This window comes from Phasianus colchicus, chromosome 2 (assembly GCF_987193195.1).
Source record: "Phasianus colchicus chromosome 2, bPhaCol1.hap1.1, whole genome shotgun sequence".
Lineage (NCBI taxonomy): Eukaryota > Metazoa > Chordata > Aves > Galliformes > Phasianidae > Phasianus > Phasianus colchicus.
Genome location: NC_143437.1, coordinates 11,178,586 through 11,201,352, shown reverse-complemented (window position 1 = coordinate 11,201,352; position 22,767 = coordinate 11,178,586). Strand labels below are relative to the sequence as shown.

Below are 22,767 nucleotides of genomic sequence, written 5' to 3'. Positions count from 1 at the left end.
GAGTTGTTTCTAGTTCTTGGTCAAAGTGAAAAGACAAACTGATCACAGATGTCTCTCCTGGAATCAGTTCTTTGCTATTTTCTTTAATCATTCTGACTAGTAGAGCAGAGAGCAATCTTATTAATCTGCTGTAGCACAGAGCTGGGAAAGCAAAACGGCATACTTCAGAACAGGCTTTGAATTCACACTTACTTTGACAAATTAGAAAAAAGGACTAAGGGGTATGCTGAAATTCTGTGGAAGAGAGGAAGGAGCTAGGCGTACAAAGGAATTACCAACAGCAAAAAAACAAATGCTGTCCATACACACCAGGAAAAAAATATCGAAATACTGTTACTTTGGAAAAGCAAGAGTTTTGTAGTAGCACATTTTAAATGAGTCAGCAGAGCCATGAAGTTGTAGAAAATCTAAGAATGTTTTGTTTCTTTTAAATAAACTTTGCAAGACAGAATAATTGTGCAGTTCCTTGCAGTGGAACCCCAGGCTGGACTTCTGTACCCAGTTTTGAGCATTTCATTTTAATAACTAAGTAGACTTGTGAAGAAAAAAGACAAAACAAGTTGGGGTTGCATATTTTACAGGAAAAGTGACTAAGAGGAGACAGAAGACAGACGGCAAAGATCAAGTTTTTAAAAAGGTGGTATTGGAAAGGAAAGAAATAACCTCTTTTGTCTATGGTGAATAGGATAAAAAAAAATAGGGTTAAATTGAAACAATAAAGAGCCACTTTAATGAGCTTTCTAATGATAAGAGTAGTGAAAATAGAAATTGATGCAGTAGGAATGGGGTATGAGATAAACAATATCCAGATTTACAGAGGCATAGTTTATTCTCCTCTGAGGCAGAAAAATATGCTGGATGATTCTGTTTTTTTTTTTTGTTTGTATGTTTTTCCCCATTATTTTAGAGGGTTTTTTTTCTTCTCTTCATAATAAATAATTGTACTAACATCCATGTAACAGAGTAAAATATCCTGCTTAAAATCTTCTGACTACAGAATGCTATCTTCCAAAATGGTGGATACCAAAGACCAAAGGTACTAGTAAGCTAATAATCATCCTTTAAATCCTTTAAGTTTTTATATAAAATGTTTTTGCCTTCAGTCAGAAATAATAATTTTTTTCTTCCTCAATTCCAGTAGTTGGAATGTGGGAGAATTAAACTTATTTCTACATGACTGAACAGCAAGGAGTGAGGGCTTCTACATGAGTTTCTTCTAAGAGGAAGGAAGGAGCAAATCAAAGGCGTGTGGCTTGTAAAAAAAGCACAGTAATGGCATTGCTTTTCTGTAGTCATTAGAAAACAATGGGGAAAAAAGAAAAACAAAAACAATGCAGCCCATATTTCAGTTTTCTTGGTTTGAACATTACAGTGCCATGAGCAACCCAAGTAATGGCAGGCTGAAATCTGAACATAAACCCTTGGTGAGCCTGTATTGCTTCTCACGTCTCTTCTGTGTGGATCCTATTGTGAGATAAAGATGTCATCTGATGTTTAGATCTTGTTGTGAGATATAGAGGTAGAGAGGAAGTCTACGCAAATTGTTTGTGTTTACTTCTTTCATGTAAGTGGCTTAATGTTTTGGCACGTGATGTTATTGTAATGAATGATATGTGGTGCTTTTGTTGTTCCGGTTGCTTTTTGAAGACCTTGTAGTTTGGACCCAACTGAACTGAATATTTCTCTTCCTTATTTCTCTCCTGAGAAAATTTCTCTGAATATATAACAACATTTCTTCTCTATTACGCTTGATAAGAAGAAATTTTTTAACTTTCCTCTTGGTGGAAAAAAAAAAAGTAAGTCTTCTTTATTTTCTTCTGTTTGCCATTTGTACATTATATTAAATCTATAGTTGTTTCTACAGGAGGCATAAAGCCAAAGGGGAAAAGGGAAAGTCTACGAATAACTTAAATTGACATTTGCTATAAATAAGTATTTGTATCTGAGGTGCAGAAAGATTTTGATACTTTTATTGTCTTGCTTGTTGATAGTAAGTAGCAAAGTTGCTTTCTGTTATGATAAAAAAAAAAAAAAAAAAAAAAAGGTCTAAATACAATGAGGAACAACCAGAATTTTAAAAAGAAGCAAATGTTTAACACAGTAAACTACCTTTATGGGGGCTTTCCTTCCACAGTTGCCAAGATAAATAAAATAACTAAAATAACTAGCTCACAAATTCTTATCATATTCAGCAATACATACTTTTTATACTTTTTCCTACTTAACAAAAAAGAAATTTATAATCTGTCATCACAACAATTTTTCATAGACATCATAGTCTGAGAAGCAGCATCATGTGTGATTTAAACAATTATTACAACAAAATACTGTAAATCTCATCAAATACCTATATAATCTTTCATAACTGACTAAGTTCAGTTTATCAACTACCTGTAGACAAAATATTGTGTGCCCAAGCGTAACCAAGTCTTCTGTACATGTCTATTATTTTTCATTCTTCCTGAATCAAATTAAAATTCCCCTATAGTGTGTCCTTCAGGTCAGCTATGAGTGGAAGTCATGCATTCATTTTAACTAAATGACCCTCACATCAGTCTCAAGCACCACGGATGCATGCATGGAAACGTTTACTATTAAATTTTGAAGCATTTGTATGTGTAAGCCACTGAAATCCTTCCATGAAAGACACTGTTGAATCACGGAGAGGTTTTGTTGCTTAACAAAATGTGGATACTTCATCAGTGAACTGAAAAGATTTCTGCCTGAGCAGCACTCAGAACCTAACAAAAAAAAAAAAAAAAAAAAAAAAAAAGGCAGAATGAGCAAAAGTTGACCTTAGGAAGAATGTGGTTAAGTGCTTCTTTTTCCAAAACAAAATAGTTAGTTCACCAGTAAAAGTATAAATTGACAAATTAACAACAAGATTGAATGCTTTGTTTTATTGGTATTATTTACCATGACTCTGTAATTTTTCTGTGAACTTCCCATTAGAGTCATGGTATTGCCTGGTTTCCTGTAGCAATCAAGACTCATTTATTTCCTTGATATTTGTTTACTAAGATTTTGCAAGTTGTCATTTTCATCATTTTCATAATGCCATAGCTACGTGATTCTTGTTTTTGAGGGATAACTCATGTCTCTAACGGATGAAAATGCTTTATCAGAATATGATTTTACAAGGTACTGTGTAATTCCTGCATGCTTTTTTTTAAGAGCTATGTGATTGTTTTCATATACAGGAAATTAAAAATGAGTGTGCCGGAGTACCGATCCACTGAAATATATTATGCATCCCTGTAAATGAAAGTAGCAGAATGTGATATAATTACATATTTTATGTGAATTTACCTTCACATTATGACTTCTAGGGAGGGTCCTGATCAGCAAAGTAACATGTTCCATTTTGGCATATATTTTACCGATTTCAGTGTTCGGTTACAAATATTTTTCTTCCTCTTCAAATCTCTATTAAATTATCTCTGTAATATTTTATTCATAAACCAGCATATACTGATGCCTGGATTTGTTGATATTGCACTGAAAAACAAGTTTGGGAATATAGGTTTGCTAATTTTTTAGTGGAAAGTATATTTGCCTAATCTACAGATCTCATATAGGCCTTGATTCACATGAATCAAAGTCAGTGGGAGATGCTGATGAAGACTGAGGTCAAATAAAAACTATTGAAAATTATTAACAATTTTTGTTGTTATGACTGCCTTTAATTTAGTACTGTGTTTTCCAAGCCAGACAAGTGATTCCTGAATAATTGCATATAAGTTAATACTTCACACTGATGAATAGGTGCAATTTTTATCTCTTATATCAAGCTCAGCTGGTGTAACTCTGAAGAGTAAACTGACCTCCAGCTTTGCCTCGTAGCTATCCATACATTGCATTGGAAGTGCAGTGCAAAAATACTTTCATTGGTACAGATAATCACAACTGTGTTCATAGCTTGAACAGAATGTATTCACACTCACTTTTGAAGGGAAAAATGGCTAATATCCTCATTGTACTAGATTCTAGGATTACTACTCATTTCTGAAGAGAAGATCTAATAAATAACCCACTTTGCCAGAGTTTCTTTCACAAGACCATGAGAGATTCTCAAAGAGATGTACAGTAATATATCTCCTTTAAGTTTCCTTTAGTCTCCAGTAGATATGTTTGTTCTAGAGAAATAAAAGCAGAAAAAAAATTCTCTTGGACACTTTATAATTGTTCATCAGATATCTGTGGGAATGTCTCCTGGAAGAGCTCCCAAGGTCATTGAGAGCCGTGACATTGTGCTGAGTAAGTTACAATGATAGGCACTCAATTTTCTGGAATAAATTGCTTTCTTCCTTTCCTCTTTCATTTTTTTTTCTTTTCTTCTTTTTCTCCTCCTCCTTTTTCTTCCTCCTCTTCCTCTTGTTCTTCCTTTTTCCCCTTCTTTCTTTTTTACTTAGTCCTTAGAAAATTGCTGTGTTCTAGGAATGAATACTGAATTTAAATATGAGTGGGGTAACTTTTACGTGTAACTGAGTATAAAAAGTGTTTCACTGTTGCAAAGATGATTAAGTTCTCTATGCAAACTTCAGCTTTTAGAGCTCATTCCTGTAATCACTTAATTCAGTTGCGAAATTACAATTTATATGAAATTCCTTCTGGGGTTTCTGTCTCATTTCTGATGATGTTATTACTCCACAGTGAAATTCAGTTTTCCTTTGCACCAATTGCTGTTTTCTTCCAACATGTGTAAACACTTTTCTTTCTTCCTTTTTTTAAAAAAAGAAATTATTTAGTTTTACCCTCTTTTAATTTCTAGAGAAACTGGGACTTAAAAAGCGTGTGTTGTTTTCACCCATATTAAATCTGTACTTCACTGTTTACTGGACTTGACTTATGTCATTACTGCTTATGACTGCAACTATTTTTACAATATTTTGATGAATGAGAAAAAAAATAGCCAGACCTGTTTATGCTCACTAGGGTTTGTAATTTAATGATGCAATTTTTGAAATTTAAAATGTGTGTGTGAAAATTTGAACTGCAGTTTTGAACTTGTGTTGTACAGGACTTAAAACTAGTCTGCATATTATTGAAGTAGCTCTCTTGTCTCAGTGGAGTTTTGCATAACCATATCCTTCCTCAGAATCTAAGCTTTCCCATTGCGTGTTCACTTAAATCAATTTGTATGAAAATTCATTTGACCTATTTTAATAGCTTCCCTTCTAGAATAGTATCTAAATACATGCATATGTAGGCATTTACAAATAAAATATATGAAGATGATGTTATCCACTTCTTTTTTTTAATATATATATATATATATATATATATATAAATTTCAGCTTATAAAATACCAGTTTGGACAAGCAGCCTTGACCTAATATTTAATATGCAGCTTAATGTAGCAACAGCTAGACACTAGAGATGGCACTAAGCTCATTTTTACTACAACATAAACCTGGATCTTGAAAGCGTTGTAATAACCCTCTATAGCACTAAAAGATATTGATTAGATATGCTTCCCTGGCAGACAGAGATCTCTCATAAACTCAGAGAGTGCCAGTGATTCTCCGTGAGATCTCAATGGGATCTGCAGATGCCAATTATCAGCCTTACAGCTAAGCCATGAAAATCAAGTAGCAATCCAGGTATTATCCAGGTTGTATGGAAGAATTTCTATTTCTAGATTACTGCATCTAGGCCGGACCACCAGCACAACAAAGATGCAGAGCTTTAGGGTCTTGAGGAGGGCTACAGATAGGATCACGGAGCTGGAGCAACTCTCCTATGACGATGGGATGGGAGAACTGGGCTTGTTCAGCCTGGAGAAGAGAAGGCTTCAGGGAGACGTCATTGCAGCCTTCCAGTACTTAAAGGGATATTGGAAACAGGAGGGAGAATAACGTCTTACGCAGGAAGATAGTGATAGGACAAGGAGTAAGAGCTTTAAACTAAAAGAGGGTAGACTTAGGTTAGATATTAGGAGGAAATTCTTTACTCAGAGGGCGGTGAGGTGCTGGCACAGAGTGATGTATTTTAAAAATTTGGCCCATTACGGACATCCGTGAAAACTCAGTATGATAATGCAGACTGTCTGAAAAATGATAGTTGTCAGTATTGAATGTTAAGAGATACAGTTTATGTGATAAAAGAAAAACATTTTAGATTTTGGCACTCTAGTTTTGGAGACAAATGTTTTTTGGGGGAGAGAGTTTCTTTGTTTTAATGAAAGTAAGATGTGGTGGCTGTTCTACATTTTCACATGCATTACAATCATGTTATTGGACATATGCTTTGAATTTACTTATTTCTAATGAGTAAATGATTTACCAGCATTAGATGATGTTCTTCATATCAGTCCCTTTTGAACTAAGTATCTATCTCTCAATGTGAGAAAGCACTAAGAGGCGAAAAAATCAAATTGAAAAAAATGGGTCAAACATCTTTTAGTTTCCTATATGAAAAGTTTACAAATGAAGTAATTTGTGTTATGTTGTTAGTGGGTTTTGCACAATTCTTTAATAATTATATTTTGAAACAAACTAATTACAAAGAACAGTTCTTTGAAATATTTTCTTTTCACAAACAAAAACAATTTCAAAATCCTAATAATTGATAATTCTTTTTCAGATTTCATAAACAGCTTCATATGAATTAGTTTTTGTTTCGTTGTTGATTTTCCTGAAATTCAGTGTTAACTATTTCTGTCCCTTGGCATAATATGGCGTTTTGGATCAGTTTTGGTTTAGTAAAATTAAAAAGCTCTCCTGTGTTCAGTGTGAAGGTTGTCCCTCTTTCAGTTTCTGTATGTATTAACAGATGAACCGTGTAACATATCATTTATTGTTCACATTGTTTATTGTTGGCTGTATTCATTACATTTTACACACTTTATATTGCATAAACTGTTGTTATTGTACGAATGAATCTGCACATATATATGTACTCTATATTTATATTTCATATAAACACAGATGCACCTTGCAGGCAAGGAAGTCATTACAATTCCACCTTGTTTAAATATGAATTTCTCTCTTAGGTGGTAGTTTGTTCTTAGGTTACTCCTTTTGTTCTAAAGACCTGACTGAAAAAAAACACTCAAGAAATATTTGGAATTTGTTTGGGAGTTCTGTTAATCTGTGTGCGTAGCTTATGTGATACATCGTCCTTACTTTCCTGATTATGATGAATTGAATTTCCTAATGACTTAAATAGTCTACCAGGGAGAAATTTTAATTAGGGTTTAGATGTTGAAGTTTTGCCACTCTGGGAACCTCAATATTATTCCTCCTCATGATGAATAAAAACTGGGAGGCAAGTGATTTCTATGCTCATTTTAATAATGGACTGAGAGTCAGACAAGATTTCTGTTGCCTATTGGGGTTTACTCTGCAGGGAAGTATTGCCCCTGTAAGACAGTTTGCTTCCTCCACTTAGCATTAAAAATTTGTTCAAATAATGTAAGAGATATTTTCTTAAGATGATGAAGTAACTGCAAAAGTATACTATATAAGAAATATGTTCATTTCAGATGAATGAAGAACATTTCACTATATATATATATTTTTTTTTCCATAGTGACCAACCAGCAAAATTTATGTCTCCTCAGCGGTTTTCTTCTGCATCTCTACATTTAGAAGTTCTCATCAATTTCCTTCTGAACTTCTATCTGACTTAGTTCCATCAAAAGCTATTACAGTATTCTCTGTAGTCACCTTAATATTTACTACAGGGCAGTGTATTATGGAAACAACTTTTTGGGAGAAATTGTTATAATTGGTTCTGATAAAGTTTTAGGCCAGAAATAGGTCTTTGCTAAAAAATCCTACACTGAATTTCTATGGCAGAAGCTACTTTGTCGTTCTAACCAATTTACCATATCTGGAAGAGCTAACAATAGAAAAGATGCTGTACCACTTTTTCATTGGCAGCATGCTGCCAATGAACAACATGGTGATGTTTTATAGCATGTTCTTTTAGCAGAAAAATGTAAAATGAGTAAGGATTAGCATTGAAACATATATCCAAGACATTTCTTTCATATAGGAACGAATGTGATAAGGAAAACTTAGGGAACTGTGGATATTGATTAAACTGTTTCTTACTTAATTTGGGTTCTTTTTATAGATGTACACAAAATATGATTGTCTTGAAAATCTAATAGCAATAGAAATTTTAATTGTGCAGTTCTGAGATGGTAGCATTCATAGAACAAAAGTTAACGTAGCTAGCTGTGATATGCTTCTGCAAAACCCTCATTTTACACAGCAGGATCAGTATCTCCTTGTCAGAAACTGCCTGTTTCACTAGGTATAAACCAGTGATCACATGTTTTTAGAATTACTCAGTAGCCTAACAAAAGTTGTAGTATATCTGCTCGTATGTCAAAAAAATAACTGGGGAACCAATTCCTATCAAAGTGATTAATGAATGTTAGACATTGTTCTGAAAGCACCTGTTTCCCAATTGCAATGTGTACAAGTACTTTTTTACATGTAGGAACTCAATCCAGTCATTCATGTGCCTACAGAAAAGCTACATTTTCTTACATTCCTCCCGTGTTTATAAAAAACATGGGAGGAATTTAATATCAATTCCTACTTTGGCTAAGGAAGACTAGATTTAAAGAGAAGAAATATTGATTTTGTTTTAATTATAAAATTTCTTGTAATTAGATTTGTTTTCATTATCTTTAATTGCCACTTAATCAGAACAACGTTCAAGTTGAGCGTTGCAATGATTGTGGACAAGCTGAGGAGAAAATCAAGTTCAGATCTTAAAAAAAATCGATTTTGCAGTTCTATATACCTGTGATTAAATATTAATTTGATGTCATTTTAAACACTCTTATAGCCTTCTGACTTCCAGTGTACAGTTACACTCATGTCAGAAGAAATTTCCATGTCAGCCAGAAGAAAGTTTGTTCTGTACTGTTTTAAAGGCTTCCAAATAGAAGTTCAGTTCATTTCACATCCAGAAAATGAAGCTTGGTACTAACCAGAACAATTTTATGGTAGCTACCTAAAGAACACTACAGCAAAGTGATTTCAGATACTGTTACTCTATTTATAATTCTGTACAGGGCATCTTCTACATTTTCAGTTACTAACTCTGAAGATAACTTCATTCCACATAATTTCATCTGCTCGTGTTAAAAACACAGCACCCAAGCATTCCTCATTTCCTGAATACAGTAAAAGAGAGAATGAAAGTGCAAAAACATGGCCAAAAAAATTTTACTTGGTACCTATTAATTTTGGTGTTCTGTTAGTCTTGCTAGGCACAATGCTGCCATCTGGTTGGAAAAAGACCTGTTGTTTGACCACTAAACAGAATTTCTACTCACTGTCTCAGATCTCAGTGACTCCTATTGCATTAATAGGGCTAACAGATTGGTTTTGCTGAAAGGATGATTGGAGGACAGGGATTTGATTTCTTCCGATAGTAACTCAAGCTTAATTTTGTAGTGTCTTGTACAGACGTAATTGAATACAAAAGCATAGCACAACAAGAAATTGGATTTACTGGGCTATTTTCTGCTCTCATTTATACCTAAAAAGGAATAACTAAATCTGAAAAATTCTTGATTCCTCAATTTTGCACCTATTTTCTTACAGGAGTTGTTGAAATAATTGATGATTTTTTTCAAATTATTTTCACAACAGATGTTTGTAAGATAGAAATCTCTTTGTCACTCTGCATCACTCTTATAGTAGGAACAAATTATGTCCTATTACTCTCTGCCAGTCTGAAAAATTCATCCTCTATGAAAGATTTTGATTCACGTATACAGAAAAGACAATTTTTTGTCATATACACAGGAGGGCTAAGTAGGAGAAGGGCCAAAGGAATAATAATAGCAGTAGGTAGAAAAGATGAGGTATGATAAAATATGCAACCAAGCAAAGCCGACTGTATATGGTCAGTCCTTATTTCCAGTCAGTGTGTCCATTCTCCACTGTTGTAAATAAATTACTGTTTACAACCAAGTCATAAAGCGCAAATCAAAATAAAGTGCTCAGAGCCCAGAGATTTTAAATGGAAATGGAATGTTTCCAATTCACAGAAATAGTCCAAAAAGCTAAATGGGAGAAGAGGAACCATTCTTAAACAGTATCAAATTACAACGTCAGAGAGAAAGACATGGATTTAAATTTTATTTAATTTTCTGCTTGAATGTAGGGATGAAAACGTTTTACGAAATAGCCTTTAAGCACTGGGGATGGAGTGTTTTTCTTTGACTTGCCTTCACTTACGCAGATCCATTGTCTCTTTTATTAATATTGCTAAATTCAATTATTAAAACACCTTTGATACTACCTTTGGTTCCTTGTTGTGGTTATTGCAGCCATGATGCTAATGTGAGAACATTTGTTCCAGTGACTAATAAGAAAATTCTTAAAGCACTCACTTGTTTCAGCAGGTCTGAAGTTTAGAGCATCTGAGAATAACCAGATCCAATTTAGAGAGAAAGAATGAAATTTAGTAAGGTGAAAAAATAAGGCCAAATTCAAATTTCTTGGGACTAAAATATAATTAAAAAGCCATCATTCTTATGTCTATATCATGAACTCTCCCCTGAGTCCATACAAGTTTATTTAGAAATATGGTACAAATTACTAAAAGAAAAGGACTTTCTAAATTTGTCGCTGCTGGGAAGTAGTTGAGAAAAACAAACTGAAAGTGTCAAAGAGTTTCCTATTTGTTAATTACTGTGACTCCATAAAAGCATTCAATGTTTCTGTGTCTATTCAGATGTGCAGTATCTAAAAATGTGTAACAGTAAAATAACCATAAAGTAATAACCTTAAATTAGAGTGATGCTGAATGATTTCATATTCGCTACACTTGTGTTGGTACAAGATAGAAGTGTGGTAAAGGTGCTTAGGAATCAAACAGCACAAAAACATACAGCTTCAGAATGAGTCCTGTTGATTTTGATGCTGTTTATCTTCTATAGACAACTTGAGAGGATATTAGAAAATATTTCAGCATCACCTATTATATTTGAATTCTTCATGAGAAACATTATCAGTGGCCTCTTTCACCATTGCAAAGAATGTAGAGAGTGGTTCAGAAAAAAAAAAAAACAAACAGTTTGTTTGAAAAATTGTTGTATTTTACAGGGTGTCAGAGTTTTGCTGCTGTTTATGCTCAGTTTCTGTTCTCACTTCACGAAAGATAAATCAAAGATTCATAAAATGACTATAATTGACTGTTAGGAAAATATTAATCTTGATTTTTTAAATGGCAAAAGATGGAACTTCTTGCAATGATTCCGACAGTGTAATCCAAAAGCATGTGATTGAAATGGCTTCTATTGAACAAAGGCTTAGTCTCAAGACTTTAAGGAAGAATTTCCCAGGATTCGCAGTGCTTAATTTATCTTTCTTTCAGTTTGAACTTTTCTGACTATTGATCCCAACATTTGTCTGGGTCAAAGGACTTCGAGGTATCAGAAAACTTTTTCGCATCATTGGTAGTTATTGACTGAGTTCAAGACATCTCTTAATCTTGTCTTTGATATATTCCATAGATTGATCGCCTCAGGGCTTTCATTGTAAGTCACAGCAGCTATGTTTTCTGAGTTTTTTAATGCTGTATATGACTGTGAGAAAAGTTTCTGTAACCTCTTTCATTTTTCTCATCTTTTTAAGCATACGAACACTGAATTCAATATAGTGGTAATTTTTGTTATAGCACAAAAACTAATGCCATCTTCTATTTCTGTTAATTGTTTCATTTCATCCAAAACTTGCAATGCCACTTTTAGTTGCATCTTCACAGTAAGACCTCATCTACAGTCATTTAAATAAAATTACCTTGTTATTTCATTGTTCATACACTTGGGATACAAAGCACTCTCCTGAAATGACGGCCTCACCCCAAGTAAATTCAGAGATGTTAGTAGATTTTACAGGGGTGTGCTGAATTTGAGGCTCAGAAAAGATTAGGCTTATCTTCGCAGAAGATAGGTCTTCTGTACTCCTTATGGTATTGTAGCTTTCTCCTAAGTCTAGTGCAGGGCATTCCAGAATAGAAGGGATCTTCACAAAGGTGTAGATAGAAAATGGAGCTAGTACAGAACCAAATTAGGTTTACTTGGTAGAAAAGTTTATTTCCCTCTTCTACCAAAAATTCATTATCATCTCTAATATAGTATTTTTCTTCACAGAAAGATGTCTTGAATGGGTCAATTCAAAAGTGTGTGGAATCTGGACAAGTCTGTTCATTGATTTCAAACCAGATGGAGCCATGGTGTCAGATCGTCTGGGAACATGGGAACTTGTGTGCTCTTTTTCTTTGAGTCTGTGGATTTGCAAAGATGGGCCAAATATGGTCCGATGAGCCCAAGCTGTAGAAAATGCTCTTTCTCCATTTACTCAGTAGTCAAGTAGAAAGCTAAAATAGAATCCAAGTTCTGTAATAGGTAACTTTGTAATACATTTTTAATTTATTACAATTATGGTCAATATACACAATATTTAGAGGGTTGATTCTTTTTTATTGTTATTTTTTGTGTATGTGTGCACGCTTTTTTTCCCAAAAGTAAAGAAATATATGCAAGTAATCCTAATAGAATTCATCAGATATACAGAATTTGATAAGAGCAATACTATTAGCCATTGCTTTTCAAAATGTTCCTTTAATTCATCATTATTGAAGCTAGGTCTGTGCTTGCTTTATAATATTCTTCACACTTTCATACCCTTTCCGAATAATTTCTTTTGAAGAAAGTTTTAATTAAGCAATTTCTCTAATAATTTGAGAAACTGATGGGGCAGATTAAGTCACTAAATCCAAGGGATCCTGGATAATATCCATTAAAAAAAGCTGCCTCTTGAAATGATGTTTTCCAGGACATTTTTAAGACAATAGATTTATAAAAAAGAATACCTGGAAATTGTTCTTTGGGAAAACAAAATATCGTGTCTTGAATTTCTAGCTGTCATTTTTATTGCAAGACCACTACAGAAAATCAGCCTTTATTTCAGGCTACTTCCTCACTATTCCTCTATTGAATATCTTATGAAAATTCATAGGCTCTGTCTGTGGTATACTTTATCATTGCCAAATGTGATTAAACTGTGATTCAGATGAGAAAAAAAAAAATCAAAATGCCTTTTCTAATATGCTCCTTCTTATTACGTTATTTCTAGAATGCTATTTCTGTAACTTTATAAAACTAACATATTGTTTCATCTGTTTATCATGACCATGCTGTCCTTTTATAATTGTCAGGACAAAAAACATGCTCTGTGTATGGACAAGGTGTAAATATTCTAGCAGAAGGAAAAATGTAACAACTGGAGAAACAAAAAACTATAATAAAAACAGTCATTTTTTAAAAGAATCAAGGTTTCCATGAAGCATCCCCATGTGTTAAAATGATTTTTGAGTTAATGAAAACATCCTGTAAAAATATGATCCATATTTATATATCCCTGAATCCAAGTAATAGGCTAACATAATGGGAGTTCATTGGTCTTTTGTTGCAAAAAATATGGAGCAGATTCTGCTTTCAGCTCAGTAGGGACAGCCTGGGACAATTCATCCAAAGATAACAGCCAGATTCACAGCCTGTGTAAGTTGTTTAGTTCTACTGATTTCAACAATGTCATGACAGATGTAAGTCAACTGAATATTTGGCTAAACATATGAAGTTAACAGATTATATCAGTAGAGCTGAGAGAAAAATTTGACTGAAGAAGCTAAGCTGTAAATGTAGAAATTAGCAGTGCAAGTTAAGATCACTGCTGGTAGGGGTGAGGTCTAGGAATGGGTGTTTGAGGTCTGTCTAACTTTTGAGTTAGCTAGGTGCATCATAAAAGTTGAGGACTTTTCATATCCAGTAGAAGTAAGTATGCTGAGGAGAAAATCATGTTTCTAGTGAGTCAGCTGTGTAGTGGTGGAGGCTGGAAAGTTGTTTTGTACCTCCACTGTTGCACTGGCAAACCTTTTTAGACCCTCACCTCATATCTGGGCTGTGCACTGGTGAAGATTGCTGTTTAAAAGATAAAAGGGTAAAAGCTAAGCTATGTGAATGTTTGTAGCATTGAGATTTGTATTAAAGCCTCTGTTTCCACTAATGTTAGTATCTGTATCCAATAAGGTCCTCCAGGGCGGATGAATGTGAATGTGGGATAAATGATGGCATGTAGCAGGAATATTCAACACAGCTCTTCTTACCTCCACTTACATGGATTTTACATCAGCCCAACTCTAGTGACATAAGTATGATTACTCCTGATTTATACTCATGATTGACTGAGGAAAATTTGTTCCCTGTAAACTGCAAACTTATGACATCGGTGGAACACACATGGTTTTCATAGAATTTCTTTCTTTCTTTCTTTCTTTCTTTAAAGAGTGGCTTCCTCATTTCTACTTAGAATAGTAGGGCATGCCGAGAAAATGGTGAGCAGGAAAGTAAAGCTAAGCATTAATATGGAAGTATGTGAGACAGAACAGGAAATACCTTAAAAATATAGTGTCAAATGCTAAACTAACATAAAAACCTTGTAAAGTATCATAAAGAATCTTAACAAAACATTTTCTTATACTGCAGAACTGTTATAATTTTTTTAACTTATCCAGACAGAAACATAAGGAAGAATGATTTTTTTTTTTTTTTTTTGGTTGTGTATGGATTTGAAATCCAGCACTTTCAATTTTATTTAATTTTATTTAATTTGAAACGTTTTGACAATTTAATTTACTGTCACTTAAAACTTTAATCAGACATTTAGGGGGAAGCTACTCAGACATTAAGTGTAAGTCTTTCTGGTGACAGAGCCATCAAGTCCACATCACATACCAAACGCTGTTAAGAAGAATATGGTCCATGTTATAATACAAAATAAGCTAAACCATCTAACAGGCTTAGTTTAACTATTTGCCCGTGACATCATTATAAGAGCTCTCCCTTTGACTTTGGCATCCTGAGCTAGATCTTGCCTTTCAGTGAGTTTGTGCATTGATTTTAAGTAACTGGAAGCTGTGCTGAGTATGGCCAACAAAACAAGTATTATATCAGTATTGCAGTTGAGCTTCAATAAGAAAAACTAAATGAAGGAGCTTGTAGTTATACTACATTTGAAATAACAATATCATTTTTCATTAAGTTTGAGGTCTATTGTTCTTAAAGAAGGGAAATTATTTGCACTTAAAGGAAGAAGGCTCTTCCAGAAAATTTTATCTTTTAAGTAGACTCACACAGCTATTAGAATACAGTGTCTTTATCTTGTGAGACTGGTGTTTTTCATTTTCTCAGTAAGCCTTGTTTGGTTTGTTGATCTTCAAGTATTTATTTACAAAAGGCATATTAGTTTTCATAAACATATTTTTTTCCTTTTTTGACTTTCATAAATGCATGAACCACTATGTACCCTTTGCACTTTCATAAAAAAACAAGAGCTCCAAGACGTCATTTTCAGAAGTTTCAGTTGAGAGTGTGCGTGTGCATGGAAAAGGTGATTTATAATATCTTAAGATGAAAAACGTTGTGAAGTCAGTCTTATAAGTACTACAGCTAAAAATTGAGAGACATAGGACCCTACATATTCACTATTATAGTAGCTGTTATTTTAAAATCGGTAAGATTTTCAAATGTTTCTTTGAAAACAATCTAGCTATGCTGATATTTTGCAGGCTTTTGTATTAGCTTATAAAAACTTATCATAATGAAGAGTGACACATTCTAGCAGGAAATTACTATGCATAAGTAATATCACTGAGCCAAGTTCTGTGTAATTCATTTTATTGATGCTTGGTTTACAGTGTATACAAATTAGTTTAGATCACATTTTCATATAGGTATTTTCATGTAGGAAGATTTTATGGGAAATAACCTGTAATGACAGCACTGGACTGCAATTTACAATTGTTCCTCAGTGCTGGCTGACCACAAAATGCTGGTGGAGATCAGACAAGCTCTAGGACAAGAGCTCCCGAGGAGTCTGACTGCCATGCTTTCACCCTTCCCATCCCTTCCCCACTTCTTTGTTCTTTTTGCACAATCCATCTCCATGACCCTAGTGTTGTTTTTCCTTTGTAATTTTACCTTCCACATTTTCTCTTCTCTGAGATCCATTTGTACTCTCTTATCCTCTCCTCAGTCAAAATCATAATGGGCAACAGAGATGTACTTCCTCAAAATCACCTAGAAAGTGAAAGAGCTGAGGAATATAGAGACTAGCACACATACTGGGATACTGACTCTGTTTCTTGGAATTCTGTCCACTTTATTAGCTGAGACTCAGTTCCTACTTCTGTCTCATTTTGTGGGCTTTAGAGGAAATTTCTTTCCTGTGTCCCCATAGGGGTTGGGGTTATGGGTACAGACATTCGATAGCTTCTCGTTGATAGCAGCCTTTACTTAGGTAGAACACCCTTTTACCTCAACTGAGGGCAAAACTGATGCATGAGATTGCCATGGCCTTTGCTAGTTATGCAACTGGCTGAGATATAACTGATTTTTAAGATGTGCAAGTTTCTGATGCTAACAATTGTTGTGGGATAGGATCCTACACACAATCCTGAATAAGGCCACCCAGTTTAACTGACAGATTTTGCACACTGGGTTCTGAGATTTAACTAGAATGAGTGCCTTAGTAGTGCAGGGTTGGCCACAGTGCCTGCTTTAACATCTTCACGTTGCATTCTGTAGCTTAAGTTATCTTCTTTGATCTGTTTAAAATTGTCTACTTCATACAATCATTAAGGAAAATTCAGAATGGGAAAGTAGAAGCAAATGAACTTAGAATCCCCATCCGAAATAAGTGATGATTTTAGAATATATAGTTAAAAAATTCTTGCAAGAAGATAGACTTATGAATAATAATTACTGAACTTGCAAGGAGTTGCAGTAATTCCTTTAAAATTATGGCACTTTGTAAAGAGCATTCTTTTATTTGTTAAATAGGGGAAACACTGCTTCCCTGGTGCTTTTGTTTTTCACTCTGGATTGTAGCAGTGGAGCACTTGCATGTTGTGTTTGATGCCTTGCATGATGAAGACATGCAAAGGCAAGTTCCAGTCTGCATGCTGCTTAATGAATGTTTTCCTTTTCTCTCCTTCCCTGTTATGTGCTTACAGAAGACAACTATGTGGAAGGTGGGTGCTTTCTTACCTTATTTTCCTAAGCTCTTGTTTTTCCCCTTTGTTTAGTAGTTTTTTTCCCTTCTGCTTAATGTTATAAAAGTACACATAACATTCAGTACGGTAAGTTGTATTTTTTTACCCATAAAGGTATACAAGTTTATTTAATAAGTGTGATTTCTTTTTCCATACAGAACACAAGAAAAGCCCTATGTTAATCTTGACTATATTAATGTAATTCCTGAATAACTTCACTGAAACAATGAGATTTATACTCACATGAATATATCACTCTATACATACTTAAAGAGATTTGCAGAAAGACTGATTTCTACTCATGTTCTGTATGAAAAACACTTCAAGAAAATATTTTTTCTTCAATGTGGAGCATAAATCCTTCTCATAAGAATGGAATGCATGTTAAATACCTGTGTTTTGGTTGCTTAGGAAAGTGGAAAGTGCTTTTCTCCTTAGTCTTGCTTACTGTACTCTCCTTTACAGCACAAAATTTTACATAAAAGCTTTATCTGTCTAACTTTTCAACACAATAAACTCTGCCTTTTGGACTTTGTGAAAGGAGAGTTGTGATTTTGGTAATACTGCTGGTGTGTAATTAAGTCCCATTAAGGAAAGTGTGTCACAGGGCAATGGAAATTAAAACACAATGCTTCCTAGCCTGAATGTTGGTAAGTATGTCCATTAGCTTGTAAAACATGTTTCAGTGAGTTTTACACTTCACAGACGAGTTTTTGTTAGGAGTCAGTACTGCCCTTTTATTCATGAGCCAAAAGGTGCAGGTGCTTTTTAAAGTACAAGTGCTTTAAAAATCCTTTCTTAATCTTTTCATACTTAATAAATTACTATTTAAAAATGATTTTACCTTTCTAAACGGAATTATAACTTTTTTTTCCCACTAGTTTAAATGCTTTCTTGAAATATAGGATTTTGTAAGCTGACATATGTGCAGTGAGACTGCCCTGGCACAGCTGTGACCCAGAGTGCAGGAGTGAGACAGCACTGGGCCTGAGATTATTAAGGATTCAAGGCAATTGGAACCACTGCCTATCTGTTCACTGGCAATTCTCTTAAAGTGCCTGCCAATATCAGTACTGTGTTTCTCTGTGCCACTATACTGAAAGGCAAAGTGAGATATTCAGATTTAGCACATACATGATGCTGTGCAACTTTATTAAAATACACGTTACCAATAGGAGAAGATTCAAGTTATTTTGTTGCTTTAATTGCATGCAATGTCAAGAACATACAAATCAGTATAATTCTATTTTAAACATGAAATAAAAATTTGTTCAACAACGCAGGGATAGGATTTGTAACTCAGAAGCACAAAAGTCAAGAAATAGGTAACTAATGTTATGTTTGACCTATGCATGAAATTCTCACTGGTGTCAACATGAGGCTCAATTGTGAATTAAGACCATTACAACTAGATGAGGTGGTTCAGTTTCATTTCTCATACTCATTTATGCATAGCAGTGCAAGATAAGACCTGGGTAACACTTAATCCGGGAGTTGCCTGAATCTAATTCTTAAAACTGCACACTTACGTTTATTCCAACACAAGTCTGGATACTTATGCATACATTAGATTTGCAAAAGATGTATACCTAAAGAGTGAAAGCATAGAAATATATCCTAAGCAGAACTGGGAAACTGAGCAATAGTTTTTCATCTTTGAATTCTGTGATATCGGAGTATTTCTTTAAGTTAAAGAAAAGAAAGGAAAGGATTTTAGTATTCATAAAGTGGAATTTGACGATGTAAAAAGGTTACATTTTATTCATTTTGTTAAAATTGTGCTAGGGTTGAACATGTTCACTGCAAGTTCACCATGTTTAAAATTTTCTTTGGCCTGTGCTCTGCATGGAACTTACACAAAAGGTTATGAAAATAGCCTCTCTTCATGCTATTTTCCCCTATCCCATTTTGTGCCCCTCAACTTTGGTGCCAAGTTCAGTGTAAATATGAAATGGATCACACATGCATACAGGAGGTATTCCTACTGAATCTTGAATTCCTAATTCACAAAGAAAAGGCTTTTATTATTCTGGTTATGAAGGAATGGTGCACAAATGAATATTATTAATGTTTGGCATGCCTATATGTGGCCTGCTGAAACTAGATCTTTCTGTGACCATCTACTGTGGTCGTCTCAATTATAAGCACACAGTCATGTTGAAAATCTGGCAGTGATTGCTGTCATGGTGGGTTTATTTGTATCGTTTTAAACTCTACGGATTAAACAGGTACAGTAATAGCAATTCTTCACTCTTCCATAGTCTTCATCCATAGATTGAAAAATATAAAATGAGGTAAGTAACACTATATACTCATAGCAAGTAAGTATAAGTAACCTTACTGCTTCAAAAATAAGTAACATACAGAGTGAAGCAAAATGCAGTGCCTGAGAACTAGTACTACCTTTTTTTAATTGATGGCTGTTTGGTTTGAGCAGTGCATTTTTTTACAGTCACTGGCTTCCTATTTTTAGTTGAACAGCACTGTAAGTGACTCTTAAAATTCAAGTGGTTTCTGTGATGTTTTCAAGAGGCTTTTCTGCCATTTGTGTTTTTTTTCAAATTATATAGAAATCACAAGTTTACAACCAACCATACTCACATGCAGTATTACCAAAACTAGTAGATATCAAGCAGTGGTCATCTCCTGAAGCTCAGCTTTTTATTTAGGTCTTTATAACTATAAAAGTCAAGCTAGGAAGAGATTACCTTCTATTTTTCCGCTAGGAGTCACAACAGTCTTTACAGTTTGTGTTTTCAGTGTGTCTCAGTTGCAGCTATGCTAATACAGGAAGAACAAGTGCGGACACATTTCTCCTATCTGCAGCATAGCCCTGAGGTACTTACCAGTAATGCTTACATAGGCATCCCTTCAGTATCACATTCAGCTCTTGCATACACTGGTATAAATCTCGGATCATCCCAGAAGTTACAGAGCACTGTAATTTTAAGTGAATCTACTGCTCGAGATATGGGGCACATCAGGCTTTCTGGTTCAACTTGCCTCTGGGAATGGTGACGCTAAAAAGCACTCATTCAGCAAAACCTTTGTTAGCCTATTTGAAACATCACTTGAGATCTTGAACTGATGTGAAATCTGATTGCAGTTGGGAGTATCTTGTTTGAAATACCCCCAAGTACGATGAGTCATTTGTGCACCTAATTTTCTTTGTGAAGTAGAAATCACAGGAGCTCTCTAGGAAATCTGCTTTCCAATAAGGAGCAGGATATTTTATTGCACACCTTCTTTGTGTGAATTAACTATAATTAATTGCAAATAAGATAATAATGTATCATTTTTATAGTTGTTGGAGAAGATAAGCACAAGCAATTAAGAACTTCTAAAATGGATTCCGAATGATCTCAGCTCAATGAGAATGAACCTGATGTGAAATGTGAAGAGACTTTTTTTTCTGTACAAAATTTCTTCCTTGAACATGTTATTCTCAGTGAGGATATAAGTATCATTTCATTATTGTGTGTTAAAAAAGATGAATATTTTTGGTTAAAGATTAACTAAATTTGGCTCTGGTTGAGCGATTATCATTGCGGCCATCTGTTTTGAAATGTCACTAGACCTATAGTGGTATGATTGGATTTGATCTCAAAATACCAATATAAAGCAAAATCTATTTCTCACAGATTTATGAAGCAAATTCAGAAGTTGTCACTTAAATTTTCTTTATTGCTGTGTGTTTTGTACTGCATATATAATAATTTACCTCCTCTGGAATGTATTCATTCTACTCTCACATTTCACACAAATAAGGAAACATCCCTTGCATTATCATTTCAATGTGATAAATAAATTTTGTTTAATTACCTGAAATGCTCATTTTTTATGAGGGGAAAAAGACCAGACCCAGCCCATTTTTCAGGTTTACACTTTCCAGGTTTTTAACATCATTTTGCAGGTAGAGGACAGGAAGTCCTCCTCCCAGCAAAGTATTCAAAGCAATATAATGAAAATACAATAAAGACAGATTATTAAAGGATTTGGTTGGATCTGGAAGCATTCTAGTATTTTCTGCCATCCCAACTATTACACAGAAGAAATACACAACAAAACAGTACCCAGTGTTTGAATTGCAGTTCTATTTCTCGTAGCCCAAAGCATTCCAACCAGTGGCTGAAAAATGCTCTTTGATTTCTGTCTGTGGTACAGACATCTCATAGGAAACAGATGCCTGTCACAAAACATTTTTGTCACTGTGACAACACCACCTTCCCATGCTCCCTTGTTCATTGCTGACTGTGCTCTTGTTTCCCTTCAAGGTCTGGCGCACCTGATGATGGGCGACCAAGGTATGGGCTCTGTTCCTTTTCCACTCTGCTTTCATTGTTTCTTCTTGTTCTGTAGCTGCTTTAAATCCATCACTGCAAACGATGGGCAAATGCTTGAAAGCTGTCTTTGGCTGCAAATAAACACATGGTTTTAGTCACATCTTTCCTTATTTCATTTTTTTTCTTTTGTTTGCTCTGTAAGCTTTTGTCCTTCCTGCCTCCTGAACTCCCCCTCTCGCAATATGATAACTGAAAAGAGGTGAGAGAAATAAGAAGGTGTTTAAGAAAATTTCATGTATTTATCCGAAAATACAATAACGGGTGATTCTATAAAAGATAAATGAATCGCAAGAGCGCTCTTCGGAGTTCCTGGGAGAAGATACTCAGCTTGTCACACTGTACGCCTTGAAGAGTGCATTTACCTTAATGCATGGCTGAGTGGAATTTGCAGAAAGCACCTGCTGCTGGCTTCTGGAATGCTGAGAGTACAATTTTGCCACCTAAAGAAATCAGTGGTTTTTCTTCTCCTAACTCATTGTTTCCTGTTACTTTTGTGTCACTTTTTCTTATCTAAGCATGGGTTATTTCTGTGTTTCGCTGCATGTACATGACTGGAAAAAAAATAAACTAAATCTCTAATATGACATTGATTGCATCTCCATTTGTCTTCAGACCTTAAACTTTGTCCCTTTTCATGTTTAGATATTATTGCATTTACATATAACTCACGACTCTTACTGTTGTTTCTCTCCTCTTCTTATTCTCTTTTTGTCTGGAAATGCTTTCTTCATGGAACCATTTCACCAAATCCATAGGTAAAAGTAAAGGTATTACATGATTTTCTTTATTTTTTAATGCCATCAGTATACTTTAATGTATGTCTAAGAAATGCAAATAAATGTAAATCTTTTTGCATTGATAACATGAGGTAGGTATATTTTTAGTAAATATTTCATGGATATTGAGGTAAGGAGAAGTATCTAAAGGATAAGCTGTTTTTTTTAATGGTTGCCTCCTGGTTTTGTGAGAGATGTAACATGTGGCAGTAATAAAGGAGGCTACAGTTACAGAAAGCGTTCGGGATGAAATGACAACCATGTTTTGAGGTATGCATTTTTCTGTTCTCAAAGAATTGTAGTTTAAACTAGCAGGCACAGAAAAAAAGAGCAAAACAACAAACACATAATGTTGTTCAACAGAAATTATCTGGAGATAATCAGTCCAGGGCCAGTCCACAGCTCAATGTAAGTTTTAAATCCCAAGAGCACTGCTATCAGGTGATCACTTTTGCCCTGAGATTTTCCTTGTAAGTTAATCGCTTTGATTGTATCTGAGACAAGAATTGGAGACAGGAACAATGAAGAATGAACGCCAAAGTGAAGTGTGGGTTTAT

At 34.4% G+C, this 22,767-nt stretch overlaps 1 protein-coding gene across 19 annotated transcripts in view; it reads left to right on the top strand.

Moving 5' to 3' along the window:
- The window catches only part of NRXN1 (neurexin 1), a 641,583-nt gene that overhangs the window by 54,022 nt on the left and 564,794 nt on the right, over window positions 1–22,767 (top strand). For 11 of the 19 annotated variants that reach the window (XM_090134779.1, XM_090134776.1, XM_090134771.1 and 8 more), the window contains exons 3-4: window positions 17,053–17,070; window positions 21,366–21,395. The exons of 6 other annotated variants lie outside the window; for them this stretch is intronic. In XM_090134779.1, the coding sequence (XP_089990905.1) occupies window positions 17,053–17,070; window positions 21,366–21,395 (48 nt within the window). The remainder of the gene's footprint in view (window positions 1–17,052; window positions 17,071–21,365; window positions 21,396–22,767) is intronic. 2 more of the 19 variants (XM_031598421.2, XM_090134767.1) reach the window with 1 other exon arrangement.